The sequence below is a fragment of the Schistocerca nitens genome, chromosome 2 (assembly GCF_023898315.1).
Source record: "Schistocerca nitens isolate TAMUIC-IGC-003100 chromosome 2, iqSchNite1.1, whole genome shotgun sequence".
Taxonomy (NCBI): Eukaryota; Metazoa; Arthropoda; class Insecta; order Orthoptera; family Acrididae; genus Schistocerca; species Schistocerca nitens.
In genome coordinates this window covers 470,479,157-470,504,179 of record NC_064615.1, presented here as the reverse complement: position 1 = coordinate 470,504,179, position 25,023 = coordinate 470,479,157, and the positions used below count along the sequence as shown (strand labels likewise).

Sequence of the window (25,023 nt, the reverse complement as noted above, 5' to 3'; positions counted from 1 at the left end):
GTGCAGTATAATTCTTTAAAAAAAAATGGTTCAAATGGCTCTGAGCACTATGCGACTTAACTTCTGAAGTCATCAGTCGCCTAGAACTTAGAACTAAGTAAACCTAACCAACCTAAGGACATCAGAAACATCCATGCCCGAGGCAGGATTGGAACCTGCGACCGTAGCGGTCGCCCGGTTCCAGACTGTAGCGTCTAGAACCGCACGGCCACTCCGGCCGGCAATTCTTTTAAAAAACCTGAGTTATTAGAGAGAGAGACGACTTTGCTCGCATGGGATAAGTGAGCTTGGTATGTGAGTCATGCACTGTTATAACTAGGACATACATTCGGTGACGTCTCTTTTGTGTTGCGATTAATACACACGATGATTTTGTAAACGATCGAGTAGTAGTGGTCTTAATCTCATAGCTTCTTCGGTACAGTTAGCTCTGTCCTAGTTTTATGTCTGTTTTCAGTATCTGCGTATGATTGGTGCTCTTCCGCCCTCGATTTAGCAGTTATTGTTTCAGGATTTCAAGACTTCCGATAGCCCGATCGTCATTTACCTTAAGACGGAATAGTAATTAACCTACACCATCTGTTACGCCGGCCGTTGTGGCCGAGCGGTTCTAGGCGCTTCAGTCTGGAACCGCGCGACTGCTACGGTCGCAGGTTCGAATCCTGTCTCGGGCATGGATGTGTGTGATCTCTTTAGGTTAGTTAGGTTTAAGTAGTTCTGAGTTCTAGGGGACTGATGACCTCAGATGTTAAGTCCCATAGTGCTCAGAGCCATTTGAACCATCTGTTTGCCAATCACGTACTACTTGTTACGCGCGTTTTCGTGTTTTAAACCTTTGTGCGTTTCTTGAGGCAGAAATGGGAGCAGCACGTCGTTTGCTTAAATGGGCACGAGAAACTTCTAAACTCGTACTAATATTGGACGGAATACCAGACCGACGGTCGTTATAATTGAGCGTAGTGACGTAATCTGGCTCATGTACGCTTCCTGTCTGTCTATCGTAAGGTAGCACTGCAGGCTTCAGGGTATATGGACAAGTCGGATATCTCCGGGGATAGGAGTGAATTGAAAATTCCAAACTGATATGCCCGACCAGTATATCTGTCATGGTCATCATCATCATCATATTTAAGACTGTTTATGCCTTTCAGCGTTCAGTCTGGAGCGTAGCCCCCTTATAAAATTCCTCCATGATCCCCTATTCAGTGCTAACATTGGTGCCTCTTCTGATTTTAAACCTATTACTTCAAAATCATTCTTAACCGAATCCAGGTACCTTCTCCTTGGTCTGTCCCGACTCCTCCTACGCTCTACTGCTGAATCCACGAGTCTCTTGGGTAACCTTACTTCTCCCATGCGTGTAACATGACCCCACCATCTAAGCCTGTTCGCCCTGACTGCTACATCTATAGAGTTCATTCCCAGTTTTTCTTTGATTTCCTCATTGTGGACACCCTCCTGCCATTGTTCCCATCTACTAGTACCTGCAATCATCCTAGCTACTTTCATATCCGTAACCTCAACCTTGTTGATAAGGTAACCTGAATCCACCCAGCTTTTGCTCCCATACAACAAAGTTGGTCGAAAGATTGAACGGTGCACATATAACTTAGTCTTGATACTGGCTTCCTTCTTGCAGAAAAGAGTAGATCGTAGCTGAGCGCTCACTGCATTAACTTTGCTACACCTCGCTTCCAGTTCTTTCACTATATTGCCATCCTGTGAGAATATGCATCCGAAGTACTTGAAACCGTCCACCTGTTCTAACTTTGTTCCTCGTATTTGGCACTCAATCCGTTTATATTTCTTTCCCACTGACATTACTTTCGTTTTGGAGATGCTAATCTTCATACCGTAGTCCTTACATTTCTGATCTAGCTCTGAAATATTACTTTGCAAACTTTCAATCGAATCTGCCATCACAACTAAGTCATCTGCATATGCAAGACTGCTTATTTTGTGTTCACATATCTTAATCTCACCCAGCCAGTCTATTGTTTTCAACATATGATCCATAAATAATATGAACAACAGTGGAGACAGGTTGCAGCCTTGTCTTACCCCTGAAACTACTCTGAACCACGAACTCAATTTACCGTCAACTCTAACTGCTGCCTGACTATCCATGTAAAGACTTTTAACTGCCTGCAAAAGTTTGCCTCCTATTTCGTAATATCGTAGAACAGAGAATAACTTCCTCGTAGGAACCCGGTCATATGCCTTTTCTAGATCTATAAAGCATAGATACTGTTGTGGCGTAGTAAGACAGCCACGCCACTCGGAAGTAGCCGAAAGGCACGCGTTACGCTCACGCAGATTGGCGTGAGGTCTGAAACAGGATACGTAATGAATGCTATAAAGAAAAGTACGTAGCTACTGGAATACTTAACTTTAATCCCTCATTGTGGTACTTCGCTCTTGACGATACAAGTGAGACTCTGTAGATACATGCAATGTTACTAATGGCGCCTTGCTAGGTCGTAGCCATTGACTTAGCTGAAGGCTATTCTAACGATCTGCTCTGCAAATGAGCGAGGCTTCGTCAGTGTGCATCGCTAGCTACGTCGTCCGTACAACTGGGGCGAGTGCTAGTCCGTCTCTCGAGACCTGCCGTGTGGTGGCGCTCGGTCTGCGATCACTGACAGTGGCGACACGCGGGTCCGACATGTACTAATGGACCGCGGCCGATTTAAAGCTACCACTTAGCAAGTGTGGTGTCTGGCGGTGACACCACAGATACAATTCCCTGTTCCACTCGTAACACTTCTCTATTATTTGCCGTAAGCTAAATATCTGGTCCTGACAACCTCTAAGAGGCCTAAACCCACACTGATTTTCATCCAATTGGTCCTCAACTAATACTCGCAGTTTTCTTTCGACAATACCTGAGAAGATTTTACTCACAACGCTGATTAAAGAGATACCTCTGTAATTGTTACAATGTTTTCTGTTTCCATGTTTAAAGATTGGTGTGACTACAGCTTTCGTCCAGTCTGATGGAACCTGTCATGGTCACTAAAATTCGGTAAACAAATTTGGTTGAGAGAATAGAAACTTTTACAGTAAATAGAACTTTGTGATAAGCGAATATCTCTTAAAAGAGAAACTGAAGTAGAAAACTTAGAACTCCTAACCACTTTTCTATTCTCCTACAGTCTTCCCTTTCTTTCTTCTAACGCCTCTACACTGGAATTAAGGGCATCTCTAAATAGAGGTCAGTTGGTTAGCTTACATTCACCATGTTGTTCACGACCACAGGTTGACTGCGGCATTTTTATTTTGGCAGCTAAACGTCACGCAAAAGCTGTAATTGTTGTGGTGTGTACGCTGAAGAAGCCATCTCTAACGGAGCAGAAAGATCCTCTTACTACCGCAGCTAATGAAAGTAAGAGCTAGAGGCGTGGCTGATTGCCGCTTTCCTGTAATTTAGATGCCTGTCGGTTTCCTCGGGTTGCTGCGGGTGAAGGTCAGCGCACTGCCTTCGCGGAGGTCGGCGTTGCCTCGCGGGCCGGACGCTCATCTCGAGGCCTGCCGCCCTTTAGAGGGCCGGATGCCGACCGGCGCGTTACGCACGGAACGCATTCGCCCCGCTGAGTGGATTAATCAGCGAGCTGAGAGCGCTTTGCGTTCGACAGGCTGGACGTTTGGCATTTAGTGAAGCTCTCATTTCGTAAAAGCGAGGTCGGGCAGCACGGCGCGCGTTTGCGCAATTCGGCCTGGAAGGCTAACTCGGCGCCGGTGAACCAGCGGCTCCGGCACGATACACCGGTCACGTGCGGCTGGCCCGGCGCCATGTAGGGACGGATCACTCAGGCTCCTGCGTGACGCCTGCCCGCGCTGACTCAAGAGTGGCCACAGCTGTCATTGCAAGAGCAACGTCACGATCTGATCGTCAAAGAGTGTCTGGTCGTGACCTCTCTTTATTCTGCGTGAAGACGCGTTCAGTGCCCTGGTCGAAAAAGAATAAAAAAAAGATGTACTCATTTTCTGAGAGACCATTCTTTCGAACAAGACTTCCCTCCCCTACACGAATAGTATACCGGCTGATAAAATTCCTACTTCTTGTTAAATTCCCTCGCAAAACCTACACTTGCCGCAAACGATAATTATGAAAATTTATTGTCTATACAGTCCTCTCCGGTCCAGGGCTTCTGCCGTGCCTATACCATCGCATTCCTTCCACTTCCACACTTCCCACAATCTGTCCAAATACAACTTCAGCAGGTTCAAATGGCTCTGAGCACTATGGGACTTCTTTGGTCATCAGTCCCCTAGAACTTAGAACTACTTAAACCTAACTAACCTAAGGACATCACACACATTTATGCCCGAGGCAGGATTCGAACCTGCGACCGTAGCGGTCACGCGGTTCCAGACTGAAGCGCCTAGAACTGCACGGCCACACCGGCCGGCTCAGCAGGTTCCTTCATGACATTACGACGGTACTCGGCACTACACATTGAAGTTTGAATAGTTTGGCTCGAGCCCCCACGTGCTATGGCACGAAAACATATATACTTGTTACACTAAGCTTAATTGAGAGGCCCCGAGATGTGGCCGGTCTCAATGTTTGGCTACGTATTCGTAACAGGGTGCCATCTCACACCTGTCGTAAACTCAATTTTTAAGCTGAAATAAAATACAAAAAAGCACTGCAGGCAGGTATTGCGGTGAAATTTGAAATATTGAGTCACTCACGTTGATTTACGCCGGCCGGAGTAAAGGATACTTGTGTGCCGGCCGCGGTGGCTGAGCGGTATTAGGCGCTACAGTCTGGAACCGCAGGACCGCTACGGTCGCAGGTTCGAATCCTGCCTCGGGCATGACTGTGTGTGATGTCCTTAGGTTAGTTAGGTTTAAGTAGCTCTAAGTTCTAAGGGACTGATGACCTCAGAAGTTTAAGTCCCATAGTGCTCAGAGCCATTTGAACCATTTGAGCGTTCATTTACAATTTTAACAAGTACTTTATTTTTCTTAAATATATTCACTTAACAGTCAAAATGCAGTCTGAGGGGCTTTTACGTAAGGGCGGCCTTTAGCAACTAATGCTACAACACTTCACTATAAAATTCATATGTCACGATCATGGCACTCGACAGTCTGTTCACAATTCACAAAATACACCCTTGTCTGCTGTCCTAAACCACTATATTGCGCTCCACTTGATCGCTTTCGAACGTCGCTATATACGCGATTATCTCCGAACGTGGCTACCAACCCACTACTACCCCCAGATGCGCGGCATGTCCGGTTCTTAGCGTTGCTCAGAACCAACTGTCCTCCAAACGACTGCATAACCCAAAACAATGTTTGACAAAAATTACGAATATTCTAAAACTAAACACAAAAACATATATGATACATTTAAAACTATGGAAACTTTCCGGGCAATAGAAATTTAAAGTCCAATTTTTTGTATCTGCCACCGTTTTATCACAAATAATGTTCTTCTGGCGTGATTTTGCTTTTCCCGGAGTTTTGGTACTAGACATAAATAAACAAAAATACATACTTAATTCTTCATATACTTCGTTAAACTTTATAATGCTGCCCCTAGTTTCGTCTCTTTAAATTTATTTATTGACAAAAACACAGTTTCTCTCAGATGAATCCCATGTTCCGACCTCTCATGAACAAATGGTAAGGATTCTGCTAAATCGGCTATGATTGCTCGATGCAGCTCTACTAGCCGCATCCGTAGATACGTTTTTTATATTAATTGGCCAAAGCATTGCCGAGATATTTTGTGAACTTTCATAAATTTACATTTTTTAAGACAACAATAACTTTTAAACTATTGTACATTTTTGTGGTGCGTCAAGATAATTTAGCTTTACATATTTTTCTGCCCATGAGTGCCAACTCGCACCTCTGTTCACTCTTAGTTTTGTTAATATCAATTTTTCTCTGGCATATAAATTTCTCCAAACGCGAAAACACGACCATACGCGCCCCTGCCTAGCGTCCGCTCGATATTTTTCCAAGGCCGTGTAGACGCTAGCCGCTCGCCACGGCTCCGTAACAATCGCCATAAATGAGCTCTGCAGCGGGAAACTGCCGCTTTAATCTCACCCCACAGCTTGTACGCTCACAACGTCTACCGATCCTATTAGCTATTGCTCTAGTGCTCATATCCTTCCTTAGACCAAAGATCCAATACCTCATCCGGACTCCTTACCCATACTCCCTTCTCCCTATTCCAGCTTCAGTTTGTACATCCCACTTTCCATCCCAATATCATTCCCACACGCCCAAACACCATTTATTTATACTGTACTATTTCTCCTCGTCCATTCAATGCTTCCCGCCCACACAACATCTGTTGGAAACTGATCTCGAGAGTCTTACAAAATGTGTCATTGTCATCATGATATATTATCTTATTATCTGCCTCAACATTGCCATTTGTGTTCTATTGTAAATCACAATAATTATACGTCTATATTGTACTTTAATTCTGTTTTTATAATACTTATTTCTAACAATGTCTGAAGAAGAAAACTTTGGTGATAATCTTGCAGCTGTACTAAATTTATGAAATTTATTCGCAACTACGGAATCTTTCTGACATTAGCTACATTTCGAATGAAGATTTTACGTATTGGTGACAAATGACAATTTTTGCTACACCGGGACTCGTACCTGGCCTTCATGCTTGTCACGAGCGGTCACTGTAATCACTTCGGCTATCCGAGCATGCTACCAGGATTGACCCAAACTTCCATATCTCATACTGTCTACGATCCAATCGCTTGCAACTTCACTTGGATTCCTGTCAGAAAGAGTACGGAATTACGAATAAATAACATAGTTTTGTAATCTTTTAAGTGTTAAAAACACTATATGCATACATTTTAACGACATTTATCTGAAGGCCAGTAATACGGCTGATGTCAGCCCATCTCCCCTCCGACATGTAGGGGGGATGAAACGATCAATGAAGAAAATAAATGTTATCTCAGTCCACCAATCGACAGCCTAATCCACCCCAACAACTCTCTCACTTACCCTTCCGCTGGTGCAGATATTGTCCATTTTGTCACTATAATCCTGAAGAACATTCATCCTTTCATACGTCCTGATACACTCCAACACATGTCCTCATCTACCTAATTTGTCTTCTGCCTCAATGTAAGAGCCATTTATTCCCACAATCAGGCACACTTCATCTTCAGTCATCAATTCATCCTAGTTTAACCTATGTCCTTCCACATTCCATTCTCCCATCCCCAGTGACGCGGGGTTAGTGAAGAATTCCTCCCCTCGGATTTTCAGCCACTCCTGGAACTTACTCGTCCTATCACCCACATCCTACAGCTAATCATTCAATTTAACCTGGATTCCAACGGTTACTTCTACTCACCATAATTCCATCCGTAGTCTGACAAAGACATCCCATCCGTTTGATCCTTTCCTCCTTCACGTATACACCCTCCTACGCAAACCATTTGCATAAATCCTATGTCCTTGAAAATTCCTATCCTACCATTACTAGGAGTCCTCGAAACATCACTACCATACATCAAGATCTAGATCTCATTGTCAACATATTATTAAATATTTCATCGCCGTTTTTTTTTTATTTTGAAAAGAAAAATGTATCTTGTCAATTTGCAGAATTTATGGCTGAGGAGCGGCATTTTGGACCGCTGACAGACTACAATCGTTCGTGAGGGAGGCAGTATAAAACAACATTACAGGAAAAAAATTTATCTCAACGAATGCTGAATGTCACATGCACTGAGTGTATGCTGCGAGCGTAATACGTAGCAGCAATATGGCTACTTTGTGATGCCGTTTGAGCAATGAAAGGGAATTCAAGGGGTACCGGCAATACGGAGCTGAGAGCTACAGCGACAAAGACAAAAGAACGTCTAAACGCAGCCACTAACAGGCTGCATAGTCTCCTCTGTTTGAAATACTGTAAATCTGAAAGCAGCGGGACTGTTCATGATATACATAAACAAAAATCTGGGCCAGCAGTATGAAGTCTACCTCTGGCCTTTCAGCACTTTACGCCGTCAATGAAAGATTATGAATCAGCGTGCCTTCGGAATTGGGTTAAAGCGGGCAAATGTACGGTGAAATATTAAGGTCGCAAAGTGATACGAGTAGGTACTAAGACTGTTTCATGCTTTCAACGAGACACTTTCGAACAGAAAGCTTAAGTTACTTTTATGTGTTCGAAGACAAGGGTCGCGAGGATGAGTTACTTCGTCTGACGAAGCACAAATAAAACAGAACAATATTATAAAATGTACACACTACCATAAGCTAGTGTATATACCGCTGTTTTGTTTGTAGTGTTGTCTGTTATCGCGTGGTTTGATAAGGCTGTTATTCTTTGAAAGTGCATCGAATGGCTTGAATTACTGATTTTAATTTTCCTTAGCGCGCTGCCTGTGCATAAGACAGCTTTACCTTCAACCAGTGGTACTCTACGTGACTGCTATCGAGATGTCTAGGCGTTCTTGGATAATACATTGGCTGGACGAAGGATATACCGAAGAAGTGCTATTGGGTACCTACTAGGGCGTCAAGAACCCTTTCGACCTCTGTCTACAAGGGTCCTAAAAGAATGAATTTTGTTGATGTAGACCAGCTACCCTAAATGTGCCACGAGAAAGAATCGAAAGCGGAATGCAACCATCAGACTGGATATCTTGATCAGCGCAAGCTGTTCAATGTTTGGAACGATCGACACGTTTTTGTCGTTGACGACGGTACCTGGAGCATTTACAATGACTTGGCTATGACCCGAAGTGACAACTACAATCCATGTTGTTCTAACGATATTCACCGTTAAAGAGACTGCACATTTTCGAACCCTTTATCCCGTCCTCCCGTCCCCACCCAATTCGCTTTAAGTGCCCAGTTTCACTAGAATAAGATTACAGCTTCTGATAAACAATTTTTATATGAAATGAAAGTTGCTGATCCCTAAATCTCGTTTTACGTTAAATGGGAGTTTTTTATGCTGATTGAAGACTTGTGGGGTGTGTGTGCCACCACTTGCCGCATAATAGCTTAAAATCGTCGATCGTCAGTATTCTATATTTCACAACACTAAGAAATTTAAAATTAACAATTCCTTATTGTTCTTTGTACTTCAGTTTTATCAACGTTGTGCGGTTACGCACGTAAAAATATAGAATCATTGTAAATTGAACGGACAACGTGCGGGTGCATCAAAAGATTTTTTCCCCTAAAACTGTCGAAGCTCTGAGGAAGTATTAATTTGTGAACTTACGTCGACATTGTTATTTGAACTTCCGTAATATTTAAAGATAGTTTGATGCTTGCATTTAAAGTTTCGACGTCGTACGATACAGGAGTAATCAAGAATCAAATCACATCATTCCACATAAATCTCAAGTAAAGACCTTGAGAATGCAGTCACAGGAACTGGGTATACGGTAAGACATAATGATAATCGTTCTTCCCATGCACTATCTCCAAATGGAATAATAAAATGCTTTAAATTAAATGAGTTTCTTGGGTCTGTCCCACATTTTATGGCATGTTCCTTACTGGTAATTTAGGGATATCGAAATGAGGGAGCAGCTCGTTCATCTCCTCGGGGTACAGAATAAAAATTAAAAAAGAACCTACACAGTTACATTTCACATGTCGAGGAAATCATCAAATTTATTGTGTGTACTCATGAACAAATACACTTTCACATACACTATGGTTTAATTTTCTCGTGTAGAGGATATTGTCTCAGAATTTATAATAGTTCCCATCTTCCAATTACGACAAGTATTTTCGGAAGGTTTCATTATTTGTAAAGCAATGCCAGAATCGGAAATTTCCTCCCAAATATTCCTAGTTGGGATTATCTCTGCCCACTCCCCATCGCGTAATGTTTGGGTAATAAATTCCTGATTGTACATGGGTATCTACATGAAGAGATCATTCTACGTGAAATTCGAAAAAGTTTTCAAAAAACTTACCACAAATATGTAGAGAAAATAAAATCTTAGGATAATGGAGGAGGGGATCAATAAAAGGCGGACACAAGTATCCTTTACTCGTTGTACAGTTTGGAAGGACAAGAATGCAAGACAAAATGTGATGTGAACATAACATAAATATGGTAAAATAATGAATGACACGAAACAGTGGGGTAGCTGACCGCGTAATATGTGTGCCTTAAGAGGAGGCACAGTCCTCTGTTGCACTTCGGAGTGATGTAGGTAGTCCTTTTATATGCATCAAATAGTAGCCTTTTAAGACCAGTGTTAGTCTTGTCCACTTCACTCGGCCATATTATACGTATGTTACATAGTCTGTGTACCAATTGTCTTTTGGTGTCACACGTTTTTAAGTAGCTTATGTGAAGCGGAATGGAGCACTACTGACAGTTCTCGGCGTCATGTTCTCGCAGTAGCGATATCATCTCGTAAAGTGCAGCCAGTGGATTCGAATTTTGTCGGAGCGGTTGCGGTTTTTAAGATTCTGTTTCTGTGTATAAATTAGGACGTAATTTATAACATAACTTGGCTTGATGAGAGTTCATGTTAAGTAAATAATACTAAGAAAGCGATTGTGATGTGGAGCTAAAATGGTGAGGCTATGGACGTGCTGTCCGGGAAACCCGAATTTGAAGTTTGCTGCCGCAAATGGGTTTCGGCGGCCGTGGCTCACTTTCCCGTTATAGGATGCACGCTCACGACCGCTTCTGCCATGCCGACGCGTCTGCCTGTGATATTTAGTTGCTGTCACTCACTCAGCGCTTCGCGCGCGGCACGTCTTGTTTCCCTTAGAAGGAACTCTGCAGTTACCTCACTCCCCCGTCTGCTTCATCTCTGCACATGCCAGGCCCTTGTTATGAAAGTATGAAGTGCCGATGTTACCAACAAAGTGACGCCAGTAAAGATTGAGTATTTCGTTTAGGGAAGTAGCAGGAATGCTGATGATTTTGGAATTAAGAAGAAAGCTATGAAATATGTGAAATAAAAATTTTGATAACTGTGAAAGACGTCGTGTTATCTGTCTCTGTAAGTAACTTGTTAAAAGGACTTATCGAAATAAATTTTAACGTGTGCATAGAAAAATGTAGCTATTAAGAGTCATTTTATCGCATAGTGATATAAACCGTGGACGACGTTTATTTTAAGTCCATGAAAAGGAAGGATCCTGACAAGTGACTTATCCGAATTCAAGTATATCTCAACTTACTTAACTATGTTGAATTCTGTTCTTGTATTGACAAGACGTATCGTTACTTGTACTGTTAGGTTTGGCACCTCTAATTGGATATTGTTTTGCTGTTCAGACTCGACATTCAACCCAAAAAAAAAAAAAATAGGCTCTAAGCACTATGGGACTTAACATCTGAGGTCATCAGTCCCCTAGTTTTAGAACTACTTAAACCTGACTAACCTAAGGACATCACACACATCCATGCCCTAGGCAGGATTTGAACCTGCGACCGTAGCAGCAGCGCGGTTCCAGACTGAAGCGTCTAGAACCGCTCGGCCACAGCGGCCGGCGACATTCATTCGTTACGAAACGAGATGGCGTAGTGGTGAAGGCACTGGAGTCACATTCGCAAGAAGAGGGATTCAAATCTCCACCCGACTACGTTCAGTTAGGTCTTCCGTGCTTTTTTCCGAATCACTAAAGTTGGTTCTTGGGATTCGCCATGGTAAACAAGGCCACAACTGATATTCTTCCTCTCCGTTATCCAAAAAAAAAAAAAAAAAAAGTGTTCTCTCTTTGTAGCATCTTCGGCACTGTACTCTCTTCCTTTGTTCAATTGCTTCTATCACGATGATGAAATGTCTACTCAAAAGAAAACTAATTCTGATTTGACGAAGTAAAGGTTTTCTTTGTGAGTTGCAGTTTAAAGCCTGCTGTTAATTGTTTATAACTGGTAGTCAAGAACGTCAGTTCTAGGTGTGAAGCCAAAGAATTGCCCCAGCATGTATCCAGGATCGTCTAATCTGGCTGCTTGACCGAAAAAGGACATTATTAGTGGTAGTTAAATGCTAAATATTTCAAGCTCCCTCTGTTTAGCAACAATTCCATTGATATTTTCTTGATGGCTGCACAACGTTTGTTTGTAGCCCTGACACCATTTGATACTAATCAAAGTGGTGTCATTTACAGATAACCTAAATGAAAGTAATGTAAATTTAGGAGGTCCGTTCGAAAATAAATCAGATATCCATATGCAAACAGAAGTCGTCTGCTATTCTTACCTGTGAGAGCTCGAGGAATAGTTCATTCATCAAGGTGGAAACGATGTCTTCTTTCACCTAACTAGACACATTTCTCTCAGAATGTGTGGGCATTGGGTTTCCGGCTTTTAGTGTAGACAATTGTGTTGGATGTGTTTAGAAAACAGTACCATGCTTGTGTTGTTCGCGATGTAGGAAGAGACTGAAACATGATTCCGAAACAAGTATCCTCCATTTCTTTTTTCCGGGATCGAAAGGCATATTTTAAGCTCGACGATAATAGCACACCCTGAAGAAATGAAGCTTCTGCGTAAGGGTCAGTACGGTTTCAGGAAACGGCAGTCGTGTGAAATACAGTTCTTTCTTTCCAACTATGGCATCTGTCAAAAAGAGGTGAGTCAACAGGAATATTTTGTCTTCCCAACATCCGAAATGCCGTCGAAACTGAATCTCAGTACGGTGTGATACAGAAGAACAATCATACTGAGTGTTTTCTTAAATGCTGATTGTCTCCAAATATTTTTCGCTTATGGACAGCTGATACTATACTGGACAGGTGAATTATCAAAAGGAACTGGTGACTTCATGTGTGTCGAAGGAAGCAAGACGTGACAGCTTATGTTATCAGTAGCCACAAATAGCACGTTGAACAGGATCAGAAGTATTCTCAGTTTTCTCAGTAACGACGGTGTTTCCTGCAGGACAATATCTGCGCTGGATGGTTTAAAGGAAGTGCAGAACGACAGAGTATGTATTTCAACTTTTTATACAGATGGTCAGTTTTCCTTGAATGTTGTCAGTTGCTAGATAATGAGCATACGCAGGTTAGGTTAGGTTAGTGTTTAACGTCCCGTCGACAACGAGGTCATTAGAGACGGAGCGCAAGCTCGGGTTAGGGAAGGATTGGGAAGGAAATCGGCCGTGCCCTTTCAAAGGAACCATCCCGGCATTTGCCTGAAACGATTTAGGGAAATCACGGAAAACCTAAATCAGGATGGCTGGAGACGGGATTGAACCGTCGTCCTCCCGAATGCGAGTCCAGTGTGCTACCACTGCGCCACCTCGCTCGGTGAGCATACGCAGGAAAAAGACCGCAGTAGTATGGTGTTAAACCACCAGTTTTAAACTTTCGTAGTGTCACTCATTCTTTAAGAGTCTAGATTCTAAGGATATGTTTAAGCAACTTCAAAGGAAATGGTTGGAAGAAGTTGAAATTGCTCTCTCGACTTCCTATTGGATAAATTTAGAGAACTGGTATTCGAGGCAGAATGTGTAACACTTCTGCAGCCTCGTGTATCTGTCATAGGGACTGTGAAAATAAGATAAGAGAAACTACTGCGCTCAGAGGCATACGCGTGTACTTTCACGCACAAAGAAAATAACTCGGCAAATGGTTAATATTGTTACGAAGTTGTCTGCACTATCTCTGTGAAGGGTCTTGCGAGGTGTGTAAGATGGCGTAGCACGAACGGGTACGCGAAGCCTCAGGTCACCACGAACACATCACTAGCAACACTGCTACGTGGCCTAACTTATTGAGAATTTCTGGAGAGATTCTGGATTCGATACGGAACAATGGCTCTGGGTTTAGTGATGAGGAACTACACTACACGTTTTCCACCTTCGTGGCCAAAAGCTGACTATGAAATTTTGTTACAGCTGTAGGGTTCGATGCGGATACGTCCGAGTGGTGTGGCAGCTGTGCTGACAGTCAGAATCTTCTCTTACGGCGTCCATCAGTGTGAGGGTGTTTGCCAGACGTGTGCGAACTGCCGTTTCCAGCAGAGACCTCAGCGCCGACTGCTCTGCTGTATCGCACAGTGGCCTGCGGGGCGCGGGCAGCCAGGGCGCTGGCGCCGGGCCCAGCTGTGGACCGGCCGGCCAACGCGACCACAGCTGAGGTACACAAGAGCGCAACACGCCGCCTCTCTCACCCCGACACGTGCCCTCATCTCACCAAATGCCCTTTGTTTACAGTTACTAGGCCTTTGTACGTGTACACTTATTTTCTACCTGTTTTGTTATGCGAGTTTTAATGATTTTCCAATCACTGGAAAAATCCTAGGAAAAAGCCTAGGAAAAGGAATCTGTAAAAATTAGATTGTTGTATGATTATAATTACGACACTACACTACTCACTACAGTTCCCATCTATCAGCATTTTGCATTGTATCTCAACGTGAAGAATATTAACTTATACTTAACCTAATCACACATCCACATACAGGGTGTTTCAAAAATGACCGGTATATTTGAAACGGCAATAAAAACTAAACGAGCAGCGATAGAAATACACCGTTTGTTGCAATATGCTTGGGACAACAGTACATTTTCAGGCAGACAAACTTTCGAAATTACAGTAGTTACAATTTTCAACAACAGATGGCGCTGCGGTCTGGGAAACTCTACAGTACGATATTTTCCACATATCCACCATGCGTAGCAATAATATGGCGTAGTCTATGAATGAAATTACCCGAAACCTTTGACAACGTGTCTGGCGGAATGGCTTCACATGCAGATGAGATGTACTGCTTCAACTGTTCAATTGTTTCTGGATTCTGGCGGTACACCTGGTCTTTCAAGTGTCCCCACAGAAAGAAGTCACAGGGGTTCAAGTCTGGCGAATAGGGAGGCCAATCCACGCCGCCTCCTGTATGTTTCGGATAGCCCAAAGCAATCACACGATCATCGAAATATTCATTCAGGAAATTAAAGACGTCGGCCGTGCGATGTGGCCGGGCACCATCTTGCATAAACCACGAGGTGTTCGCAGTGTCGTCTAAGGCAGTTTGTACCGCCACAAATTCACGAAGAATGTCCAGATAGCGTGATGCAGTAATCGTTTCGGATCTGAAAAATGGGCCAATGATTCCTTTGGAAGAAATGGCGGCCCAGACCAGTACTTTTTGAGGATGCAGGGACGATGGGACTGCAACATGGGGCTTTTTGGTTCCCCATATGCGCCAGTTCTGTTTATTGACGAAGCCGTCCAGGTAAAAATAAGCTTCGTCAGTAAACCAAATGCTGCCCACATGCATATCGCCGTCATCAGTCCTGTGCACTATATCGTTAGCGAATGTCTCTCGTGCAGCAATGGTAGCGGCGCTGAGGGGTTGCCGCGTTTGAATTTTGTATGGATAGAGGTGTAAACTCTGGCGCATGAGACGATACGTGGACGTTGGCGTCATTTGGACCGCAGCTGCAACACGGCGAACGGAAACCCGAGGCCGCTGTTGGATCACCTGCTGCACTAGCTGCGCGTTGCCCTCTGTGGTTGCCGTACGCGGTCGCCCTACGTTTCCAGCACGTTCATCCGTCACGTTCCCAGTCCGTTGAAATGTTTCAAACAGATCCTTTATTGTATCGCTTTTCGGTCCTTTGGTTACATTAAACCTCCGTTGAAAACTTCGTCTTGTTGCAACAACACTGTGTTCTAGGCGGTGGAATTCCAACACCAGAAAAATCCTCTGTTCTAAGGAATAAACCACGTTGTCTACAGCACACTTGCACGTTGTGAACAGCACACGCTTACAGCAGAAAGACGACGTACAGAATGGCGCACCCACAGACTGCGTTGTCTTCTATATCTTTCACATCACTTACAGCGCCATCTGTTGTTGAAAATTGTAACTACTGTAATTTCGAAAGTTTGTCTGCCTGAAAATGTACTGTTGTCCCAAGCATATTGCAACAAACGGTGTATTTCTATCGCTGCTCGTTTAGTTTTTATTGCCGTTTCAAATATACCGGTCATTTTTGAAACACCCTGTATTTCTGAAACACCCACATACCCAACACTGCACAACACACAAATTTATACGCCCATATGCAGAAAGAACTTCCTATAAAAAAAAAAGACGGCTCTAAGCACTATGGCACTTAACATCTGAGGTCATCAGTCCCCTATAACTTAGAACTGGTTAAACCTAACTAACCTAAGGACATCAAAAACATCCATTCCCGAGGCAGGATTCGAACCTGCGACCGTAGCAGTCGCACGGTTCCGGACTGAAGCGCCTAGAACCGCTCGGCCACCGCGGCCGGCGAAGTTCCTATCCGCCTACGTAAAGAAGTTATGCTGTTTAACTATTGGTATCTATTTTTCAACACTCGTCATCAGCATGGTAACATGCTTCTGGTAACGAACTATCTGTGTCTATACAGTTAGAGCTTAGTGAGGATCATTGAATTTTGTGTCGCTAATTAATCAGTAGGTATCTCAGGAGACTTTTTGTATTGAAAGCCCAACGGTACTGACCGACCATCATGTCGTGTGGTCAGCACATGGCTCTCCCCGGCTGTATGTAAGTTTCTGAGACCGGAGCCGCTACTTCTCAATCAAGTAGCTCCTCAGTTTGCCTCACAAGGCCAGTTGCCAACTGCGCTGGGCAGACCCAATGGTTACCCATCCAATTGCTAGCCCAGCGCAACAGCGCTTAACTTCAGTGATCTGCTGGGAACCGGTGTTACCACTGTGGCATGGCCATTGGCAAGTGATACGACTGCTTTGCAGATAAATTTCGACTTTACTAAAGAAATTCTGCAGACCATACTCAGGATTACATTTACGGAACGTAGACTTTCCTTTTGTAGCCTCAATGTATAACTTTCATTTCTCTTCCTCATCTAAATCAACCTGTTCTCTAATCATCCACCATAAAAATCCAAGAGCCTCAGGATGATCCTGAGTGCAGATTGAGAGCACCTTGTAAAGACAGAGCCAGACCTTGGATTCAGTCGTTACTTATCACGCCTTCAACAATCCTGCTCCGTTCGGCTTCTCTGCAACCCGACCACAATAACACAAATTAAATTCTTTTTAAAGCATGTCCGCTAAGATGTACTTCAAAAAATATTAATGGACAGACTTTTAAATCCCAACGGGATTCTTGAGCTCGTAATGCATTTTTCCTTTTATATGAAGTTCGTTGAACTATGCTGACTAACTATCAAATATATACTAGTAGCTATATGAACATTTTTTGTTAGGCTATACCGTGATTGTTGTCGATATCAAACGAAACACCAAGTTTACTGTTACCATTCATTTTTTATTTATTCCCGCAACGCGTTTCGAAGACATAAACATTCATCATTAGGTGGATTTTTGTGGGTTATTACGGAATGTATGTGTTGTGTTACGACTTTGGGTTAACCTCTGGCACTGTCCCCAGTATTCACAGGCTCCTCTCCTTGCCGTGATACATCACATACAGCCTATCACATTTTTAAACACTGAGGGGTTCGCTGTATTTGTGATTAGTAACAGCAAACTTGTTCTTTCATTCGTTGCTATACGAAATGGAATACCGGCATGCACTAAAATTCACGAAACGAGCACGACATATGCATTTTGAGATAAGCGGGTTCAGTACTGCATCTACATTTCATATAACCACTATAAATTGCGTTGCGTTAAGGAATGCGATTGTACTTTCAAACAACGTAACTATGTGACATCAAACTATCATATGTACGATCTAATTGTGAGTACTACTGTCATCACTGGTAACATTATTTTGCGTGACTCAAATTTGTGGCTGTTACTTTAGGGATGGACAAGTCAGAATTACACAGAGGAGAAAAAATGATACAGATTTAAAGAAAGAATTCTCGTTACATTGCATACATGTAACCTTCCAGTCAGCTGAGAGAAGGTAAGGGAAGAGAGGCTACCTGAGAGCTCAGGGTTCTGTGTTACTTTTCTGCACCGCGAAGCTACTCCGGCCGTGACCCACATCCAGCACAAACTGCACGCGGAACACATTAGGAATTCTGAATGTTCCTACACGGGCAGTGCAAAGAATCAGGACTACGTCATGAATGTTGTGCCCAACACGTGATCAGCAACTGTGTTAATCTCAATGATTTACTGTAAGATTCCAAAAAGGAATGTTCTACTCCCCTAGAATCTAGTGGTGATGCAGCTACCAGAAGCATAAAGTAGAACAGTTTAGTTAGAAACAAAGGGCACCTGCGACTGAGCGATATAAAACAGCGAAATAAACGCGTGTTGGGTGACAGCTCTCTTTTTAGAGTCCATGGAAAAGACGCTGATGGAAACTTTTTTCTTATTCGTTTCCTCTGATCAGCCATGCGATAACACGCAAGTACTTCCACAATGTATTTAGACCGTTAAAGCAACGAACAGTGCAGTGACATGTAAACTCTGGATGATATTTTCACAGTCCTTAAAAAAAAGTAACTTTCCTGTTTGCCAGGCACAGGTAAGTTCTTCTCATTGCCTAGCGTTTCGCTGGCGCCATTTTCTTATCACTGTCAAGGGTTCGCGAACCAGCGTTGCCGTAACTACAGCTCATTCGGCAACTCTAAAAATGGTAATAATTCGATCACTTGGCGGATTCAATGGAAATTTAGACAGTCATCTGTTGACAAGCGTTTGTTAAAACGAATTATAACAACAGTGCTAAAGGGAGCATGCTTGATTGTGACGGTAGCACAGACACGTAGTCTTTAGCTTGAAATGGTTTTTTGCTAAGAAATATTTCAGCTATAAAAGATTCCAAAGTCAGAACTGTCAGTATTGCAGAATTTGAGGGAAATGGCAGTTTGAAATAAAAATGTCGTATCGAGATGTGTTTTTTTCCTAATAGTTTCCGAAGTGTGATACGTTACATTTGCACTGTTTTCTTACTAGCGGGCAAATAACAGAACGAACTTCCTTGCATCTTTTGAAAGTATGTTAGTTGAACATACGGAGGATATCATATTGATCACGCGAAATGTAGTGTATTTTGAGCATGACGGCAACTCTTCATAGCCCACCATACGTCTCATGCAACATCACAACCCCGATTTTCCTAAAGGGTCATTTGGTCGTGATAGTAACATTATCTGGCCACCAGGATATCCAGACCAGTCAAGATTTGATTTTCGTCCATCGGATCAGATGAAGAGAGAAGAGTACATGAGAAACATGGATACACGGAATAACACTGGTCGTTCGCCGCAAAAAAATATTGTTACTACCATTATAAAGGAACATACAGGTTACGCAACGCAAGGAACGCAACATGATCGCTTAGAGATAAGTAAATGCATTGAAGATGATGATGTAAATTTTGGAAATCTATTGTCAGCTGGGAAGCTGACCAGGTACCGTAAATTCATAAAACTTTTCTTGGACGACTGTCTGCGGCTGTTCAGTATTTTGAAATAAACACGTTTACGCCATCAGCTGTGCAATTGTATATTTATTCTTTCCGGTTTCAGTTATAGCAAGCGCCTTTATAGGAGAAAAAGAGTGTACGTCAGAGGATCAAAAATACATTTTCGTCAAATGAGAAACAACCAAATGTAGAACATAGTTATTGTCATATGCGTCTGTGTGAACATAATAATTTCACCAAGTGTGAAGTTCTCACCAAGTACACATCGCTGCATTTGTGCTAATGTACAGGACGTTTATATGGATTATGTTCAGACTCATATAATTATGTATATTCTACATTCGGTTGTGCCGTATTTGACAAAAATCTATTTTTGATCCATCGATGCATATTGTTTTTCTCCTGTGAAGATGATTGTTATAACTGAAACCGTTAGAGAATGAAAATGCAATTGCACAGCTGATGGTGTAAATGAGCATTTTTCAAAATACTGTAGATTATTGTCAACTGCAGAACAAGTATTACGAAATGATGCAAGTTCGTAACCAGAGAAATAATATTAATTTTTAATGCACAAAAAACAAAATGAGACCATTTTTTATTGGTAATACTTACAAGCTCTTATCTCGTGAACATTAGAAAGAGAAAGTAGGTGTGTATCAACGTTTTTCAGCAAGTGATCGTTTCTGGCAGATGCTAGAGTATTAACAGTTGCTCCTGTTGCAAGTTAACAGTGGTATCTAAAATTCACGGTGGGTGATACTCTATGCCTGAATCACCAGACAACACGGCTACTGCGAAGAGTCGTCCATTGTTATCTGATACGTTATGCACATAACAGTAAGAGAGGTGGTCTTGCTCTTGACGAATACATGATATCTACTGGGTGGTTATAATTAATGTGCAACTGCTCACAGAGGTCCAGTGTGGGCTGTAATTATCGTGTGGCATCGGAATTTAGCAGATATGAAAAGCCGTTAATGTCGAACCTACTTACACTGCGAAAAAGTTCCAATTTTGGAGACCAGGTGCAAATCTGGCGCTGTACAGCATGTCGTCGACGTCTCCGGTACTAATATTAAACAAATTGTGTAAGGTACGATTAATAATAAAATCAGCATTATGGCTTTCTCAATTGTTTGACCTTTTCTGCCCGCATTCTGTTACTAATGCATTACATACGAAAAGATTTCTATACGCCTTTCTAACGTTAACTGCGCCAGATATCGACTCCACCTGGTGGTCAAAACTGGAACTACTCTTTTTCTGGCGTAAATCGGTTCCGCATTAACGCATTAGAATATCGACCACGTTTCGCTGCCGTATGATAATTACAACCCATCCTGGACTTCCTTGAGTAGCTGCACGTTATTCACAGCCACCCAGGATAAACTGCTACGCCTTAAGAAGTGGAAGATACTGATCGTTTTTCCGTTGCTGCTGCAAGATTCGGCCTTTTAGACTTGTTGGGGTAGCTCAACGTGCAGCTCGGTAACTTGCGAGAGCGGGATGTGAGCTAGAGGACCTTTGCCCATGTACAGCGGCCAGGATAGGCTGGCCCCTGTGCGGCTTTCCACAGTCGCCTGAGTAAATATTGGACTCCTCCCCCGTATCCATCACAGAAATACATATCACACGGAATGTTACACCACGAAACCACACACGGAACGAAATTTACTTATCTGAAAGAGGGTTGATGCACGGGACTATTGCCTGGTGACTGGTGACAATGGGATGGGCATTCAGCCATTGGGTTAGACTAAAAATCGCGGATGGGATGATAGCTCGTCATTTGTGAACCGTGCTAAGGTGGATCAAACGCCGATGAAAACATACTCTGTCCCGTTGGTATAGTAATTTCTGTACGCTACAGAACTTTGTCTAGTGGTTTAGTGGGTAGCAGCTGACGGGAGCAGAGAAGCAAAGCTGCACTGACTCACCTGTGCGCGAGTGTAGCGGCGTGGTGTCAGCTGAGCCTGAGGAGTGGAGAGTAAGAGCTGAGCTGACCACTCTCGCTGGCGGATCTAGATCGGACTGGGCGCGCCGGCCGCGGGAGGCCTCTATAATACGGCAGCGCAGCGGCCGCGGCCGCCGGGGGGCGGCAGGGGCGGCGCGCCGACCACACGCAGCAGCCAGCTGAGGTGCGAGGTCGCCGCTTACATAAGGGGGAGCCCCCCGTTCTGCGTTCTGCGCCGTCTGCGCCGCCACCACACGGCGGGGATGCGCATGCGCGGGCAGGGGCGCGCTGCACTCCAGCGGCATAAGGGCGCGATTTTTATGCGGCTTTCGCTTTCAGTACTTATCTTAAGGGGCTCCGGAAAGGCTCAAAATCATGAAAAGTCCAATTTTTACTTTTTTGCGTTTTCTGAATCTGCAGACTATTACCTTTTAATAGATATATAATTTATTCAATTCCGAAGACTACAACTATTTTTAATTTTTTTTGAAATGTGTTCTACATGGGCGTGACCCACTGTGGCGCTGTTAAACTGCTGTCAAATGGTGTTATTATTAACGTCCGTGTTCATCAGGTACATTTTAGTGATGTGAGATAAAGTATGTGTTGTGGCTAACCTGTGATGGTTCAATATATATCGGTAGTGTGATTGTCGATTGTTTCATGTTTATTTACTCTGTCGTTATCTCGAAAATATTCGTAATTAATTCTGTTTCTTGAGTCTCTGTTTTGTTGAAGTATAATAATGAGTAAAAGTAAAGTTATTAGAAATCCTCTGAAGGCTTTTAAGAAAAGGAGAAATGTTGGAAAGCCAAAGGTATGTGTTATTACTGTAAACAATAAAGACGATAACCAAGTGAGTGAACCTAACCTCTCAAGTACACCTGCCCATAGCAGTCAAAGTGGGAAGGAAAATACTTCACAGAAGAAGCTTGGTTCAATGAGTGACAACTATGAATGTTTTATGGGCGAATCGGATGTGATTGAAATATTTGATATGTCGGTTCTCAAAGGAATTTTTTCAAACTGTGTAAGATGTATTCATTGTAGTGAAGTTGGTCTGGAACTCTCCATAATAAAGCACGTAGGACTTGCTAGTGAAATACAAATGAAATGTGATAAGTGTTCATACATGACCACCTTTTGGAACAGTGTTGCAGTAACTGCAACTGAAGAAAATGGTAGCAAAATCTACGAACACAACATTAGATTTGTTTATTCCCTGCGTTCAGTTGGTAAGGGTGCTACTGCAGGTGCAATTTTCTGTGGCATCATGAATCTTCCAAATCCCCCAACCAAGTTTACGACCAATAATAAATTAATAGGGTCTAAAGTAGAAGATGTCTGTATAGAATCTATGAAGAACGCTGTGGAAGAGGCAGTAATGGAAAATAATGGTAACAGAGATTTGACTGCAGCGTTCGATGGTACCTGGCATAAACGGAGACACACATCTCTTCATGGTGTAGTATCTGCCACCAGTATGTATACAGGGAAAGTTTTAGATGTAGCAGTAATATCAAAGTATTGTAGATGTCCACAAAAATATAAAGGTACACATGAAAATAATTGCAAAGCTAACTATAGTGGCAGTAGCGGAGGAATGGAAGTTGCTGGTGTTGCCAGTATATTCCAGCGTTCTGAGGCGTGTGATAAAGTGCGATATGTTAATTACCTTGGTGACGGTGATTCTAAAAGTTTCAAACATGTTCAAGGACTGAAGCCCTATGGTGATGATGTTGTAGTGCAGAAATTTGAGTGTATTGGACACGTACAGAAGCGAATGGGAACAAGACTTCGGCGGCTGAAAGCTTCGTACAAAAAACAAAAACTCAGTGATGGTAAAGGGTTGGATGGGAAGGGAAGGTTAACTGACAGTGTAATTGACAAAATACAGAACTATTATGGAATGGCTATTAGGCAAAATACACAAAGTGTCGACGAAATGAAGAAGGCTGTTTGGGCGCTTTTTTTTCATACTTCTTCAACCGATGAAAATCCCCAACATAGCTTGTGTCCCAAAGAAGAAGACAGTTGGTGTAAATATAACAAAGGATTGCTAACTGGTGAAGTGTACACTCATAAGCATAGTCTGCCTCATGCAATAATGGAGGTGATAAAACCTATTTTCAGAGACTTAGCAGCACCTGAACTGTTGAAAAAGTGTATTCACGGAAAAACTCAAAACCCCAATGAAAGTGTAAATAGTGTTATATGGTCGAGAATCCCCAAGACTGTATTTGTTGGAATAGAAACACTTCACTTTGGTTTGTATAATGCTGTTGCGACTTTCAATGATGGCAACATTGTAAGGTGCAAGGTATTTAGAAATATGGGAATGAAGATAGGTTCTAACATGGTACGAGCGATGCTTGCTTTAGACAAGGAACGCCTTCGGGCTGCAGACAGGGCTGTAAAGAGTCTAGAAATGGCTCTGAGCACTATGGGACAACATCTATGGTCATCAGTCCCCTAGAACTTAGAACTACTTAAACCTAACTAACCGAAGGACATCACACAACACCCAGCCATCACGAGGCAGAGAAAATCCCTGACCCCGCCGGGAATCGAACCCGGGAACCCGGGCGTGGGAAGCGAGAACAGTCTAGAAATACAAGCAAGAGTAAACAGGAGGAGGAACAAGAGGAAGCTGGAGGAGGAGTTTGCAGAGGATGAAGATAATCCATCCTATGGACCTGGAATGCACTAAAAAGTTAATCCAATCTTTGTCGCTCGATTCCCAAAACTTTTATTTTCTCATACTAATTACATGTTTTCTAAGGATCTTCCAAACATATTTGTTTCAAACTTTCAGTAAATGTTACACAGTACCTTCTGCATAATTTAACACAGCCTTTTTCCAAAAAACTGTATATTTTTGAATATATAAATAAAAAATTGCAAAAAAATGTTGTGAATTTTCATTACAATTGAAAAAAAATCATCTTTAATAACTGAACTAAAATTTTGTAAAATCCCTGTGTTAAGTTGTAGCCCATATTCCAATAAATAATCTGTAAAAAGTTCAACTTCCTACCTCAAATAATTTGTGAGGAAAGATGTAATTTATAAGCGTTATTTTAACATTGCAAGTATAGGGCGTTCCGGAGCCCCTTAAACGACACCGCTAATACACGGAGTTCAAAAAGCAGATTACACCGTATTATGGGTTTGAACATAAGTTTAATAAACACAACAGACACACATTACAGAGACTTTACTCATCAATAAAATATTCTCGTTCACTTTCACTATTTGCAAGTCAGCGTACGTTGGAATAACTTTTCGACCGAGGGGCTGTAGAATTCACGTAGTTTTGAGGTGCAGGACGCGCCGAGCCATGTTCGGAGCGCTTTTTCATCAGGAAAGGAAGTTCCTCGAAGGTTGTTCGATAGAGACCGGTAAACGTGAAAAATCAGAGGGCGCAAGATCAGGTGAACAAGATGGCGGCGAAATGACTTCCCAACCCAGCTACTTTACAGTGTTTTTTGTCAGTCTAGAGGAATACGGGAGGTAGTTATCGTGTAGTAGCATCACTGCACGCAGTCTTCCCGGTTATTGCTCTGGGACTGCGTCTGCGAGACATCACAGGTGATAATAAATATCAGCAGTGATGGGTATACCTCGGGAAGCAGTTCGCAGTACACCACTCCGTCGCTGTTCCACCAGATGCATAACATTATCTTTTGTGGATCCGCGCAGATCTTTGTACGGGCAGTTGCTGCTTTCTTTGGGCTCAACCCTT

The 25,023-nt window shown here is 42.7% G+C and overlaps 1 protein-coding gene across 1 annotated transcript in view; it reads right to left on the bottom strand.

Moving 5' to 3' along the window:
• Positions 1-21,583, bottom strand: part of LOC126235103 (uncharacterized) — a gene marked incomplete at its 3' end in the record, with an annotated part of 217,158 nt that extends 195,575 nt beyond the window's left edge. Inside the window, exon 1 of the mRNA XM_049943837.1 lies at positions 21,262-21,583. Coding sequence (XP_049799794.1) covers positions 21,262-21,583 — 322 coding nt within the window. The remainder of the gene's footprint in view (positions 1-21,261) is intronic.
• Between the last annotated feature and the right edge of the window lie 3,440 nt (positions 21,584-25,023).